The 12,912-nt window shown below is 60.4% G+C and overlaps 1 protein-coding gene across 1 annotated transcript in view; it reads right to left on the bottom strand.

Annotated features, from left to right (window-relative positions):
• The window catches only part of CPSF1 (cleavage and polyadenylation specific factor 1), an 11,251-nt gene extending 443 nt beyond the window's left edge, over nucleotides 1-10,808 (bottom strand). The window contains exons 1-37 of the mRNA XM_019630131.1: nucleotides 10,730-10,808; nucleotides 10,488-10,656; nucleotides 7,600-7,627; nucleotides 7,365-7,507; nucleotides 7,179-7,259; nucleotides 6,918-7,069; nucleotides 6,695-6,841; nucleotides 6,352-6,491; nucleotides 6,170-6,280; nucleotides 5,992-6,085; nucleotides 5,803-5,890; nucleotides 5,604-5,726; nucleotides 5,475-5,526; nucleotides 5,301-5,395; nucleotides 5,156-5,230; nucleotides 5,002-5,082; nucleotides 4,833-4,922; nucleotides 4,529-4,639; nucleotides 4,311-4,452; nucleotides 4,051-4,229; nucleotides 3,805-3,941; nucleotides 3,558-3,732; nucleotides 3,271-3,477; nucleotides 3,084-3,173; nucleotides 2,857-3,000; nucleotides 2,611-2,763; nucleotides 1,859-1,975; nucleotides 1,697-1,787; nucleotides 1,542-1,626; nucleotides 1,336-1,477; nucleotides 1,092-1,244; nucleotides 833-1,009; nucleotides 690-756; nucleotides 568-615; nucleotides 328-483; nucleotides 128-257; nucleotides 3-36 (exon numbers count right to left, since the gene is read on the bottom strand). Coding sequence (XP_019485676.1) covers nucleotides 3-36; nucleotides 128-257; nucleotides 328-483; nucleotides 568-615; nucleotides 690-756; nucleotides 833-1,009; nucleotides 1,092-1,244; nucleotides 1,336-1,477; nucleotides 1,542-1,626; nucleotides 1,697-1,787; nucleotides 1,859-1,975; nucleotides 2,611-2,763; nucleotides 2,857-3,000; nucleotides 3,084-3,173; nucleotides 3,271-3,477; nucleotides 3,558-3,732; nucleotides 3,805-3,941; nucleotides 4,051-4,229; nucleotides 4,311-4,452; nucleotides 4,529-4,639; nucleotides 4,833-4,922; nucleotides 5,002-5,082; nucleotides 5,156-5,230; nucleotides 5,301-5,395; nucleotides 5,475-5,526; nucleotides 5,604-5,726; nucleotides 5,803-5,890; nucleotides 5,992-6,085; nucleotides 6,170-6,280; nucleotides 6,352-6,491; nucleotides 6,695-6,841; nucleotides 6,918-7,069; nucleotides 7,179-7,259; nucleotides 7,365-7,507; nucleotides 7,600-7,627; nucleotides 10,488-10,631 — 4,182 coding nt within the window. The 5' untranslated portion in view covers nucleotides 10,632-10,656; nucleotides 10,730-10,808. The remainder of the gene's footprint in view (nucleotides 1-2; nucleotides 37-127; nucleotides 258-327; nucleotides 484-567; nucleotides 616-689; nucleotides 757-832; nucleotides 1,010-1,091; nucleotides 1,245-1,335; nucleotides 1,478-1,541; nucleotides 1,627-1,696; nucleotides 1,788-1,858; nucleotides 1,976-2,610; nucleotides 2,764-2,856; nucleotides 3,001-3,083; nucleotides 3,174-3,270; nucleotides 3,478-3,557; nucleotides 3,733-3,804; nucleotides 3,942-4,050; nucleotides 4,230-4,310; nucleotides 4,453-4,528; nucleotides 4,640-4,832; nucleotides 4,923-5,001; nucleotides 5,083-5,155; nucleotides 5,231-5,300; nucleotides 5,396-5,474; nucleotides 5,527-5,603; nucleotides 5,727-5,802; nucleotides 5,891-5,991; nucleotides 6,086-6,169; nucleotides 6,281-6,351; nucleotides 6,492-6,694; nucleotides 6,842-6,917; nucleotides 7,070-7,178; nucleotides 7,260-7,364; nucleotides 7,508-7,599; nucleotides 7,628-10,487; nucleotides 10,657-10,729) is intronic.
• Nucleotides 10,809-12,912: the final 2,104 nt, after the last annotated feature.

Here is a 12,912-nt window from a genome sequence, read left to right as displayed (position 1 = left end):
GCGTTCTGTAGCGTGCGCCGGTCCACATGCAGCATCCTGGGGAGGCGTGCGGGCCATGGGGAGGGGTCAGGCGGTGGGGAGGCAGGACGGACTGGGGGCAGTGGCAGGGAGGCGGTGGCACGCTCACCGGAAGGCGCGGGGGTTGAGGCCGGCGTGGTGGGGCAGCATGGTGGTCAGCGCGTTCTGCAGCATCAGCAGCCGCCGGTAGGTCTTCTCCTGCATGGGCAGCAGGAGCCCGATGCCACCGTCCAGTGTGGCTGCAGGGGGCACAGTGTGAGCCAGGCTGACCCCACAACACCCCTGCCCCCGTCCAGCCCTGGTGCTCACCAAACCACGTGATATGCTTGTTCTCCCACACGACCGACTTCTTACTGGGCCCCTCGGCAGCCCCCCGGCATGGTGTTCTCCAGAAGGTATTCACATGGGCGCCCACATGGAAGTCCGCCCGGCGCAGCAGGCGCATGCCACCAAAGCTCTCCTTTGCTGAGCCAGCGGGACCCCAGGTCAGGGCTGCTCAGCCCCACCCCACCCCACCCCGCCCAGCAGAGGGGAGGAGGGAACACTCACCTTCCGGCAGGTACATGTACACCATCAGGTTGCGGTCACGGTCAGACACTAGGTACAGAGCCGAGTCAGCCCTGGCCACCCCACAAGTCTCAGGGACCCTGGCCCCCAGGCCCAGCACTCACCCAGGAAGCCCAGCTGGGCATTGTCCACCATGAAGTCCACGCTGTACACTTCCAGGGGCTTGGCGTCCTGGAGACAGGGAGGAGGGACGTCAGGCCGCTGGCAGCCGGCAGCTACCCCACCCAGTGCCCAGCCCCACGGGTACCCGGGACACGAGGCTCAGTGTCTTGCTGTCCTCTTGGTAGCGGAGCAGCGAGATACTCTTCATGACATCGGCAGCCAGGATGAAGTTCTTAACACTGATCATCTGGTGGATGTACAGCTGGGTGTCGATGAAGGCCATGCCCGTCAGCTCGCTGGCACGCAGGCTCCACAGAAAGATCTGTGGATGGCAGAGGTGGCAGCCGGCGCGGGGGTGGGCCAGGTCAGGGTGGGCAGGCAGGCGGGGCAGGGGAGGGACGCACCTTCTGGCCTATGGCCGAAACCAGGTGGCCGTTGCAATGGCACAGGGCGGTCACGGGCCCCTTTTGCTCCTTCTCATATAGGACCTTGAACTTGTTCTTGGTCAGGGGCTGGCCGGGCTCAGGCACCACCTCAATCACGTCCATGATGAGGATCTGTGAGCAGGGAGGGCAGTGGGTGACATGGGGGCGGCACAGGCTGTTGTGATCCCACCCCGCTCGCCGGCCCCGCTCGTCAGCCCCTTACCCGCCCGCGGCAGGTGACCTCCTCCCCTTGCATGAGACAGGTCCCAGCGGCCACGTAGCCCTTGAGGCCAGACACAGTCTCCTCACTGCGCAGCGACACCGTCTTCATGCACGTCACGTGCTCCCACTCCTCCAGCTCAATCCTGCACGAAGCTGAGTCAGGACACAACCCCGGGCACACCCCAGCCCCGCCAGGCCCAGCCTCACCTGGCATTGGGGATGGCCTCCCAGCTGACAGGAGAGATAAGCTGGATGGAGAAGGCCTCCTGCTGGGGGTGGATGTACCGGTCATCTGCAGAGACAGGGGCGGTGGTCAGGGTGGGGCAGCCCCAAGAGTAGGCCCAGCTCAGGCCGTCTCCCACCTCTCTCGATGGTCTCAAACTCCTTCTCCTCGCCCGTCATGCGTGGGATGCGGGTGCACGGCGTGTTGGTGCTGGTGGCGACAGCATACACCTGGGGGAGTGGAGGTGTCACACGCCAGAGGCCAGGCACAGAAGGTCCCTGGCCTTGAGGGGGGTTCAGACCTTGGACTCCACGTGGTAGGCCACGTAGTGGGCCGTGCAGCGGAGTGGGATCTTCCTGACAGGCCATGGGGCGTCGTAGGACAAGTAGGCAGGCAGGACACTGATCCTCAGCTCGCCCTGGGGAAAGGCGGGTGTCAGCGAGGCCTGGCACTGCTGGAAGCAAGACCAGCAAGCGACGCCAGGCCTCTGCAGGCATCCTGGGGCCAGCCCTCGGTTCTGCTGGGGGCGGGTGGGCGAGGGGCTGTGGCTCGCTGGCCCTTCTCAGGTTTACGAGGGCTGGGAGGCTGGCTACAGCTGTGGTGTGGCCAGTCCCAGAGGGCGCTGGAGGCAGCGTGGCCTACACTGGCTGGTGTGTGCACAGGTGAGGGCACCCCTGCTAGGGCCCCAGCCTCTCTCCCTCACCCAGTCCTGGGTGTATCAGCACCGCCATCACTGAGGCCTCAGAATGGCCCCAGGGGTCACTGCTATCACTTCAATGACAGAAAAGGAGTGAGGATCAGGGGGCTGAGGAGCAGAGCAGTGACTGGACCCCGGCCACCCAGGCAGACGGCTGCAGCCTCTACTCCCGACCCCCTCCTCAAAACCTTGGCAGCATTAAGCCCTGGGTTTCACCTCATTGGCCTTGACACTCCCCCCCAGCAGTTGGGGGCCTCATTTCCGGGGCCCCAGCACCTGCTCCTGCCCTGGGCCGCACTGGCATGTACCGGCGGGAGCTGGGCGAGGCATGGGGGCAGCACCAGCGAAGCCCCTACCTGTCTGTTGAAGTACAGGAAACCGCGGGGGCAGTTGACATTGTGGAACGGGGCAAAGGAGTCGATGGGGCCGTCGATGCCCATGGGGTGCAGCCGCAGGGCCCCCCGGCCGGTCACCAGGAGCCAGTGGGGCGAGGGGCCGCAGATGAACACCTGAGGGTGGCAGTGTGAGGCGGTCGCAGGGGCTCCCCCACCGCCCCCCGGGCTCCCGCACTGCCATCGGCCTGACGCCATCTGCCTGCCTACCCCCGAGTAGCCGTAAATGTCCTCGAAGTACCGGAAGCGCGCCACGCGCCCGCGGGCCCCTGCCCCCTCCTCAGCAGCGCCGCCCTCCGCCTTCTTCTTGGACGGCTTGGGCTTCTTCTCGCGGAAGTTGATGTTGTGGGGGACCTGGCGGGGGTGCAGCATGAGGGACAGGACTCCAGCAGGACCAACCAACACCCCCCTCCACGCCCCACCTCCGGCCCCAGCACCTTTTTAAAGCGGACTTTGAGGTTCCCCTGGCCAAGCTGTGAGTCGTGGGGGAAGGCCTCGTAGACGAGCAGCTCCTGGTCCACGTGCACCTGGGGGGCCGGTGTCGGGTCAGCGGGGGCAGGCAGGGCAGGCAGTGCGGGCACGGGGCAGGGAAGCGCGTGGGTGGTGGTGCAGGTCTGTGCTCACCAGCAGGTAGGGCCTGCTCTGGCGGCTCCCCAGGGCCACCAGCAGCACCTCCTTGACGAGGGGCAACTCCCCCTGGCGCGTGGCCTCCTCCTTGCGGGCCTCGCCCTGAGTGGTGGGCTGGCCGAAGGAGCTGTCCACCAGGACCCGCTGCCCCACGGGGAAGTTCTTCACCAGGAACACCAGCCGCCAGTCCGGGAGCTGGTAGATCTGTGGGACAGCGGCAGTTAGCAGGGGCGGGGCGGGCCGAGGGGGTGGGGCGGGGCAGGGGTGCGCAAGGCAGCACCCACCTCCAGGGTTCCGTTCTCCCGCACCAGCAGGCACCAGTGGGTAGGCTCCGCCCGGAAGGGGGTGAGGTCCCGGTCTGCAGGGGGCTGGCTGCTCCTGCGGGCCTCCTCCTTGCTGGGGCTGAAGAGGGAGCCGGAGTCCCCGTACAGCATCTCCTCCTCGTCGTCCACAGTGGGGCTGGTGGGCAGACACGTCACAGGTGGCCTGTCACAGGGACCCCAGCCCCCGGCACCCTGGCCTTGCACACACCTGGTCTCTGAGCCCTGACCCTCTGCATCGGAGCCACTGCGGCCCCCCAGCTCATCGCGGGCGCCACCCAGGTGGCTCTCTGTGGTGAACATGCCGCTGACATCTCGGTACACGCACAGCGTGATCACCTTGGACTGCTGCGGGGGGGCGGGGGGAGCAGGCTCAGCAGAGGAGCAGGGGCAGGGCTGGACAGGGCGGGATGGGGTGGGGACCCTGTGGGCCAGGGGGTGGATAAGGGGGTCCTACATGGTGCAGTGGGGGCTTGTGCAGTGCCAGGCGGTGGTGGCGACCCCCATATGAGTCGCTCTTGAGCAGGAACATGGTGACGTGGCCCTCAGCACTCATGATGACCACGTAGGGGTCGGCCACGGCGCACTGCACGATGGGGGAACCCAGGTCCACAGGGATGAAGTGCAGCTGGTTCACTGTGGACAGAGGGCTGTCAGTACAGGCCACCCCCAGGCTGTCCGTCCAGCCAACCAGCCGCGCCCGCCCAGCAGGCCCACCTCCTTCCAACAGGCGGATGCCGAGTGGTGACACTTGCACGATGTAACGATTGTCCCCGATGTTGCCGGCAAAGACCGTGGGGCCCTGTGTGGCAAAGCCGCTGGTGTCCAGCTCCATGATCTCCTGCCCCGTCTGCAGGATCTGTGGGCGACGACGGGTGAGGTGTGCCCCTCACCCATGACGCCCCTGCCCTAGGTGGCCGGGCTTCACCCCTCACCATGGTGGAGTCTTCCCGGCTCAGAATGAGAAACCCATGTCTTCGTCCGTCGTCATCTGTTTCGGGGCTACTGGGCTCCTGCTCTGCACCCTCACCCTTGGGGGTCTCCTCCTGTGAGGACAGAAAGAGCAGAAATCCCACTGTCCAGCCAGGGGTGCTTGGAGAGCCAGGGAGCCCCTCCACCGAGCCAGCAAGCTTATGACGCACCCGCTGGTCCTGGCCCCACTGCCCCAGGCTATCACACGCAGGCAGTGCCAGGTCATCGCCCCCTTGGGGCCTCCTTGCCACCTTGGGGTACACATACCTGCTCCTTGCGCACAGGGGCGATGACTGTCCACATGTCATAGCAGCCAGGAAGTTCAAAGGTCGTGACCACCTGAGGCCGGATGCTCTTCTGGAAGGATGATGGGGCATGTTCATGCCATCTACCCAGGTCCCCACCGGAGGTCCCACCCCTGCCTGCCCCCACACACCTGCAGCACTGACAGGGCCCCATTCTTGCCGTAGCCGGAGCACATCACAATCTCCAAGTCTGGCTCAGGACTGTTCTGAAACTACATGGGGCCTGAGGTGAGGCTGGGTCCCCTCTGTGCAACCCCTGCGCCCTGCCTCTCCCAACCCAGGTACCTCTTCAGAGAGGAAGGCAGGCTCGCCCATGGCAGCGTTGGCACAGGGACCAATGTTGAGGATGCTGTCACACACCTGAGGGCACAGCAGTGGTCAGGTGGGCAAGCCAGCCAGGGGAGGGGCCCCCCTCTATACACAACCTCACCTCAAAGGAGTAAGTGGCCAGCTGTGTGCCCGACTGGGCCTCGCTGCCATACACCTCAATCTCGTCCACCTCATCCTGCGCCACCGACTTGCCCCCTGCAGCACCGGAGAGCACATCTGAGCTGCCCTGGTCAACCAGCCCCAACTCCCACCCCCATCAGGCCCCGGCCCTCACCAGACCAGCCCACTGTGGAGTCCACTCGCTTCTTCTTTGACGGCGGCTCTTCCTGTGAGGCAGGAGGGTACTTAGTAGCCCCGAGGCCACCCCGCACAGGGCAAGGTCCCCACAGCCCCAAGCACCTGCCTTGTCAGGGGCCTCGCGGACAGCGCTGGCCGGGGCCTCCTGCAGCTTCTCTGTGTACTTGAGGAGCAGGGAGTTGCCCAGGCGAGAACCGAGGAACAGGTACCCGGGCTCCATGGTAACCATCTGAGGGTGGGTGGGTGGTAAGGGCAGGCCCAGGCCTACGTCTAGGCCCAGGGCCACCCACCCAGGCCCCACTCACACTGCTGGTGAGGACGCTGGCGGCAGCCTTGTCGAAGTGGAAGGCGCGGACGCTGCGCATGCCGTCTGTGATGAGGGTCAGCACGTAGCTGCCGGGAGGGGGACGCTGAGCTGGGGCAGTGGTCACAGGGGCGGGGAGGGGAAATCATGACACTGAGGGGCACGGGGCTCACTGAGGCAGGAGACTCACATCTCGCCGCCCTTGAGGGAGATGACCATCTTGTCGTAGGAGATGAAGGCCGCCTGGGCACAGTCAAGGGTGATCCGCACGCCCTCCTGGGTGCCTGTTGTGGCGGGTGTCAGGCGGACCCAGCAGCCACAGCCCACCCTGCCCCAGAATGCCCACAGCCCTGCCCCACCCCACTCACGCAGGGGGAAGGCGGTGGTGCCGGAGGTCAGGCTGTTGAGAGCCACGCCGTAAGGGGGGACGCTCTGGTTCAGGTACAGCAGTGAGTTCACAGCAAAGACCACCACCCCGCCTGGAAGGGAGCAGCTGGTGGGCGGGGCTCAGTGCCCCTCCATGCCACCCCTCCACCCACACAGCCCTCACCTATGGGCTTGGGTACAGCGAGGGCCTGGGTGCAGTCGAAGGGCAGGCTGGTGAGGGACCAGATGACAGGATGAACCTTCTGTGTGATGTTCAGTGAAATGGCCACGATGGAGCAAGTGTCCTGCCGCACGGCTACCCGCCTGGGGCCGTAGCAGGTGGGTCAGCAAGGGCCGGTTCCCATGGGCATGAGGCTGCTCCTGCCCCCTCACCGCAGGCCAGCCCACCTGCCTGGGGCCAGTCCCCGCCCCTAATGCGAAGGTCCCACCCTCCCCACCGCAGGCCCTGCCCCCCACAGGCCTGTCCACCCCAGGGAGGCCGCTGCAGCCCACAGCGGAGGCCTCACCCAGGCCAGGTCTGATTGGGCTCAAACAGGATGAGCAGGGTGGGCTCGTAGTAGCCGTGCAGGAACTGCAGGTCCACAATGTTGAGCAGCTTCTCGTCCAGCGCCCGGACGTCAATGATGTAGCTGGGCAGGAAGCTGGACCTCTGCCTGGGGGGCAGGGGCTTCAGTGGTGGAGGTGGAGGCATCTCGGCTCCGGCAGCCCCCGGCCCGTCCCCACACTTACCCCTCGCCCATGAGACCCTCGTGCTCCTCAGCCAGGCTCTCCCTGCGGAAGGGCAGTACCACCAGCCGCGTGCCGTAGATGAGCATGGCTGCGCAGCGCCCGTCGGGGTCCACCCGCACGCGCGGCGTGTGCACGTTCTGCACGAACCCGTCCTGGGGATGGGGGTGGCATCAGGTGGGAGACCCCAGGAAGCAGGAGGGCACGGGCTGGGCGAGAGGGACAGGGGAGGGTGGTACAGGGTGTGGGGACGGCCGGGCCTACCCGCAGCTCCGGCTCCTCAAAGTAGTGCAGAGACAGCGTCTTCAGGTCGTGGGTGCCCGGGTCGTATTCCACCACCGACAGCTAGGGGCAGCAGGTCAGAATTGCACCCACCACTACCCACTACCGTGCCTGGGACCCCCACCAAGCCTCCCGTACCTGCGCCCTCACTCCAAGCCCACCGCCCACCTTGGCGTCCTTGAAGCTCAGCAGCAGGGCATCCCGCTTGGCACCCGCCAGCTGCACGCTGGCCATAGACATGACGTTGCCGAAGAAGGAGAAGGAAGCCACCAGCTCCAGCTTTTCTCGGTGCTCCCGGTGGGCCTTCCCCTCTGGGGGAGAAGCCAGTGGGTCCAGGTCCTGTTCCCACCCCAGCCATCCACACCCCCAGGGGCATGGCCAGGGCAGCCACCTGTGTGCTCACCTGTGCTCCTGTCATTCTTGGTTGGAGCCTGGAGGAGAAAGGAAGAGGAAAGACAGTGAAGGGACACACCTCACGGAGGGACAATGAGAAAAGACCACCCAGGAATGGCTCTGCCACCAGCAGCCCTGACTGAATCCTCACTGCAGTGGGGAACACGTGACCAGGCACTCCCAGGGATAGCCATGCACACCCCAGCCCAACGTGCACAAAGTCACACTCACACGGGGAACCCAACCCGGCCAGACTTCTTCTGAGGAGCCCACCCTGACACTGGGAGAACTCAGGTCAGAGGCTGGCTGGACAGCTGCTCTGTGCACCCCAAGCCTGACTGGCTCTGCCCCACAGAAGTGAAACACGTGACCACAAAACAAAGGGTAAGGGGGTTACACAGGGCTAGAGCCTTACAAGGATTCGTGTCACTTGGAGCAAAAGTACTCATTTGAGCCAGACTATCATAAATCAGAGGCCTGTTGTAATCTCTAATGTAACTCATTAGAAAACTACACAAAATGCACAAAGAAAAACCAATAGAGAAGATAAAATGAAATAAAAATACCTGATTAATCCAAGACAAAGCAGAAAAAAAGGAAACAGAAAGAATAAAAGAACAAAAGACACAGAGCAAGATGGTGATTCAGACCTGACTGTGTAGAAAATCACATCCCATGTAGACAGACACTCCAATGAGAAGACAAAAGCTACCAGAATAACAAACAACACCCAACTATTTGCTACTGAGTCACTTTAAATATAAGGGCACAGATTTTAAAGTCATGCCATACAACTTAAAAAAAAAGAAAGCTGGGGTACCCACATTACTATTGGACAAAGTAGATCTTAAGGCAAAATGTATTAGAGATGAAAAAGGAACATTTCATGACAAAAAGGTCAGTTCAAAAGTAAAACATTATTTTAAACTGGTCTTCCATGTAGCTAATAATGCAGCTTTAAAGCTGCACATACACACACACACACACACACACACACACACACACACACACACACCCTATAGATAATCCCGTCAGGCAAGTACACCACCTTGTTCATCTTGAAAACTGTCTTGGATAGTCTTAATTTTTGGCTCTTCCATGTAAATTTGAGAATCAAATTACTGAATCTAGTGAGAAACTTTATTGCAACTTTGAGACAAAGAACTCTGAATGAATGGATTAATTTGGGAATGGCTGACATCTTTACAATAATGAGACTTCCCATATAACCATGATATACAGAGTGGGCCAAAAAAATGTGTACACATTTTAAGAAAGGAAAAAACTGTATTAAAATTGTAATACTCAACATATACTGGTAACAAAAGATGAATATGAGTCATGGATATACATTTTTTTGGCACCTCCGGTATTTTCTATTTACTTAGGACTTTTATTAAGTTAAAAAAAGTGGCCGAGTGGCTCAGTTGGTTAAGAGCTTGCTCAAGAGTTTGAGCTCTGAGCAACAGCGGTTCGATTCCCGGCCTGAGCTGAGCAGCAGCTGAACTGCCAACAGCTGTCAGGATGGCTCGGCTTAAAAAAAAAAAAAAAGTGCTATATATTTTTTCCTCCCAAAGGTCGCAGGGGCCTTTCTGGCTGCTAGCTGTCACACTACACCTGCCCCGGGTCATGTTCTTTCCTACCTCCCACACAGCTTCTTCGTTCTCTGCCCAGACCTCACAGAGCAGAGGCCAGGTGTCCCCACAGTCTGGGCTGTGACCTGTCCAAACTCCCGACCCACCCACACTTATGCAAACACAGAAACAGGGGCTGTTTGAAACTTCAGTGCAGTCTGTTCTGGAGTGATGACTAGACTGGTCCTGAATGCTCTCACCCACTCAAGGACCCTTCTCCAGCTCTCTCTCCATCACTTTACTTTCTGGTGCAAGAGTTGGCAAACTTTCCTGGAAATGGCTAAGGAACAAATATCTGACTTAGGGTTTGCAGTCACATCTGGTCTGTTGAGGGTGCTCCTTTGGAACGTTTTACAACTCTTACAGGTGTAGAAAGTTTCCTGAGATCTCAGTGCGCTCTGGACAGCAAGCCCCACTTCAGGGGCTCAATGCCTTCTGTGTACAAATGCGCTGCTGTCTCGCTTATCTTAAAACAAAACAAAACCTTCTCCAGCCAGTTACTGCTCCATTTCTTTTCTTCCCTGTGCACAAATCTCTTTGAGAGATCTGTACGTGTTCACCTAACTCTCCTCTTCCATTCTACACCCCAGTCCAATTTTGCATGCCCTCCCCGCCCTCAGATGCTTTTGGCCTGTGCACAGGCTGTTTGTTCCTACTGCCTGCAGCACCCTTCACTCCCCATCCCCAGCCTGGCTAGGTCTCACTTCCCCTTCATGAACAGATAAGAAGCTGCCTCTTGCAAGAAGCCTTCCTGGACCAACTCTCATGCCTCCAGCAACCAAAGCACCCCTCTATTTCCTCTACTGATGAGTTCATCAGACTCTACTAAAACTGCTGCTAATGTTCCCTTTGCCAGGAATGTTCTTCTTGTCGACAAACTCCTATTCTGCCTCAGGTAGGCTCTCCTGGTCCACCAGCCACGAGCACACTGCCTCCTTTATTACCTCCTCTGTGTATTTAGGAGAGGTTCCCTGCCCCGTTTTTGCAGGTTTTGTTCACCAGTGTATTCCTACTACCTAGCACACAGCAGGCGTTCATATCATTTAATTTGCTTAAAAGCAAAGAGCAGATAAGATGCACCAGGGGAGGCTCCATGCCCACAGGAGCGCATTGGAGGCGGAGTCATGCAGCAGCTGCGCGAACAGGTTGTGGAGGCAAACACTGGACGTGTCCGGCCGCGCTCCTCCGCCTGCCATTGGGCACCCACCTCACCGAGCAGTCGGGAGGCTGAAAGGGGCTAGAGGCCGGCGCGGCCCGGGCCTACCTCGGCGTCGCGGTTCAGGCGGTACACGTAGAGCTGCGAGGTCCCGGCCACCACGAGGTTGCGCTCGCTGTTGTTGAAGAAGTTGCAGTACATGGAGAACTCCAGGCCGGTGGGCGGGTGCGCCTGCTTGTACACGGCGTACATGGCGCCGAGCCCGGGCTGCGCGGGGCTGGAAGGCGACAGGATGAGTGGGCCCGCCCGCGCCCGAACCCCCAGCCCGCCGCCCGCCGCCCGGCGCCCACCTGGCAGTTGGAGCCGGCTCGCCGGGGACCGGGACGTCGATGCACACGCTCCGGCCGGGTCCGGAAGCTGAGTGCCGAGGTTCCGCGCTCTTGCGCCTGCGCCTGCGCAGTGCCGCCACGGTGAAGTGGCTGCAGGGGCCACAGCTGCTCACGGGAGCTGGGAGTAGCCGAGCAGCCTCGCGGCTCCGCGTGCAGAACCCCGAGATCCGCCCCCACAGCCTGGGGAACGGGGCGGCGGGCTGGAAGCGGGGCGGGCGTGCGGCGGCTCAGAGCCGGCTGGGTCCTCTGCCTGACCCAGGATGGGGTCAACGGGAAGGGTCTCCCCGCAGGAAGAGAGGAGTCTCCTCTACCAAGCCCGCGTGCAAGAGGCACCGTGCCAGGAGCTGACGCCCGGGTGAGCCAGGCAAGCCTGAGCCTCGAAGTGTGGGGCCAGGAGGGAAGGGACGCCCGGCAACAGCCACCAGTGTGGAGGAGGCCGGGCCAGTTCTGGGCTGCGAAAGCTTGAGGGACAGATGCTGTGTCCTGTCTCTGCTCAGCGACACCACCACCACCACCACCAAAACACAGGCACTGATGGTGCGTAACCCACCTACCTTAGCTTCGTTGGCCCTATGTCTGCCAGTCCGCCCCTCTACCACGTGAGCCCATACTCCCAGGGCAGCAATTTTATCCAGACCTTGCTCCCCACCTCAGTTACCCACTTCAAGGTTCCTGGAGCCAGGACCTCACAAAGCTAAGCAGACCTCTCCTCCCTTGGTAGGGAGACGACCCTGTTACGCTGAGACAGGCCTGGGCCTTAGAAACGGAATCATAAATAAAACAAGAAAATTGGGTCACACCCAAGAAAATGGCATATAAATATGTGTGCATTGGGTCGGCCGAGTGGCGCGATGGTTAAGGGCTGGCTTGGGACGCCAGAGGGCCCCGGTTCGGAGCCCACATATGAGGGCCAGTGACACTGCCCTCCACAGCTAAGATGCTGAACAACAGCTCAACCTGGAGCTGGGCTGCCGTGAGNAGTGACACTGCCCTCCACAGCTAAGATGCTGAACAACAGCTCAACCTGGAGCTGGGCTGCCGTGAGTCGCTGGCGATGGGCGTAGGCTGCAGCCCCTATGGTAGCGGGTTGCCATGGGCTACCGTGTGTAGCCAGCAGCCAGCGTGAGCGGCCAGCAGCCGCAGTGAGTGGCCGTCCAGAGGCCGGCGACTGATCTGCCTCGCCAGGGAAGAGCTCAATGATGGTGCCAACTTGGGCCAGTGAAGCGACATCCTCCACAACTGGACTGAAGAACAAAAGGACAGCAACTTGTCTGTTCCCCTTCCCCCAATTCCCCAGCGCTGTTCCCATCCCCTCAATTCCCCAATAAAAATCTTTTTAAAAAAATAATAAAAATAAAATCAAATCAGGTTTAAAAAATATGTGTGCATTGCACCCAAATCAGCCCACTTGCTCATGTCAGCAACAGAGCTCCGAGTCTGAACTGTGGAGCAGTACACAAAGGTACCCTGGGATGTCCAGGCAGGCGTGTGACCCCTGAGCCACATCGAACCCCTTCAAAAGTCCTAAGAAGTCCTGTTGCCAGGACCGTGAGTATGTGCTGGAGGAGGCAGCAGTGCAAACACTAACTTCCAGCGTCCATGTCAGATGGATAGTCATGGTGCCCACATCACAGGTCAGTGCTCACAGCACTGTTAGACTGGAGCCTGGCACATGGCAAGTGCCCTAACAAATGAACGAGAATTCGTCTGTGGGAGAGCGGTGGTCAGTACAGAGAGAGCCAGAGACCCTGCAACAGTCCTGGGGAGGGCAGCAGTGGGTAGGGTGCAGCTCCATCCAAGACAGAGGATAGGAGAGGGTGGGCAGAGGGACCGTGAGGTGGCAGGGTTGGCAGTGGGAAAGCAGAGGTTGGCTCGCCTAGTAGATCCTTCTCCTCACTGAGGTGAAGGGAGGCAGTTAGTGGAATTGCCTGGGTGGGAGAGTGAGAGGCTGGAGCAGGGGTCAGCAAACTGTGGCTTGCCAGCCACATGCGGCTCTTTGGGTACATTCCGTCTCAAAAGTTTGCTGACCCCTAGAAGAGCCAATCCTGTCCCTCACAGCAATTTAAAAATTATTTGAGAGCCATAAATATATTTTTACATAATCACCATTGTGTGAATAATAATATCCTTTAAAATTTTTACAA

This window comes from Hipposideros armiger, unplaced genomic scaffold (genome assembly GCF_001890085.2).
Source record: "Hipposideros armiger isolate ML-2016 unplaced genomic scaffold, ASM189008v1 scaffold_897, whole genome shotgun sequence".
In the NCBI taxonomy this organism is placed as follows: Eukaryota; Metazoa; Chordata; class Mammalia; order Chiroptera; family Hipposideridae; genus Hipposideros; species Hipposideros armiger.
The sequence above is the reverse complement of the archived record's forward strand: the minus strand, read 5'-3'. Positions and strand labels throughout refer to the sequence as shown.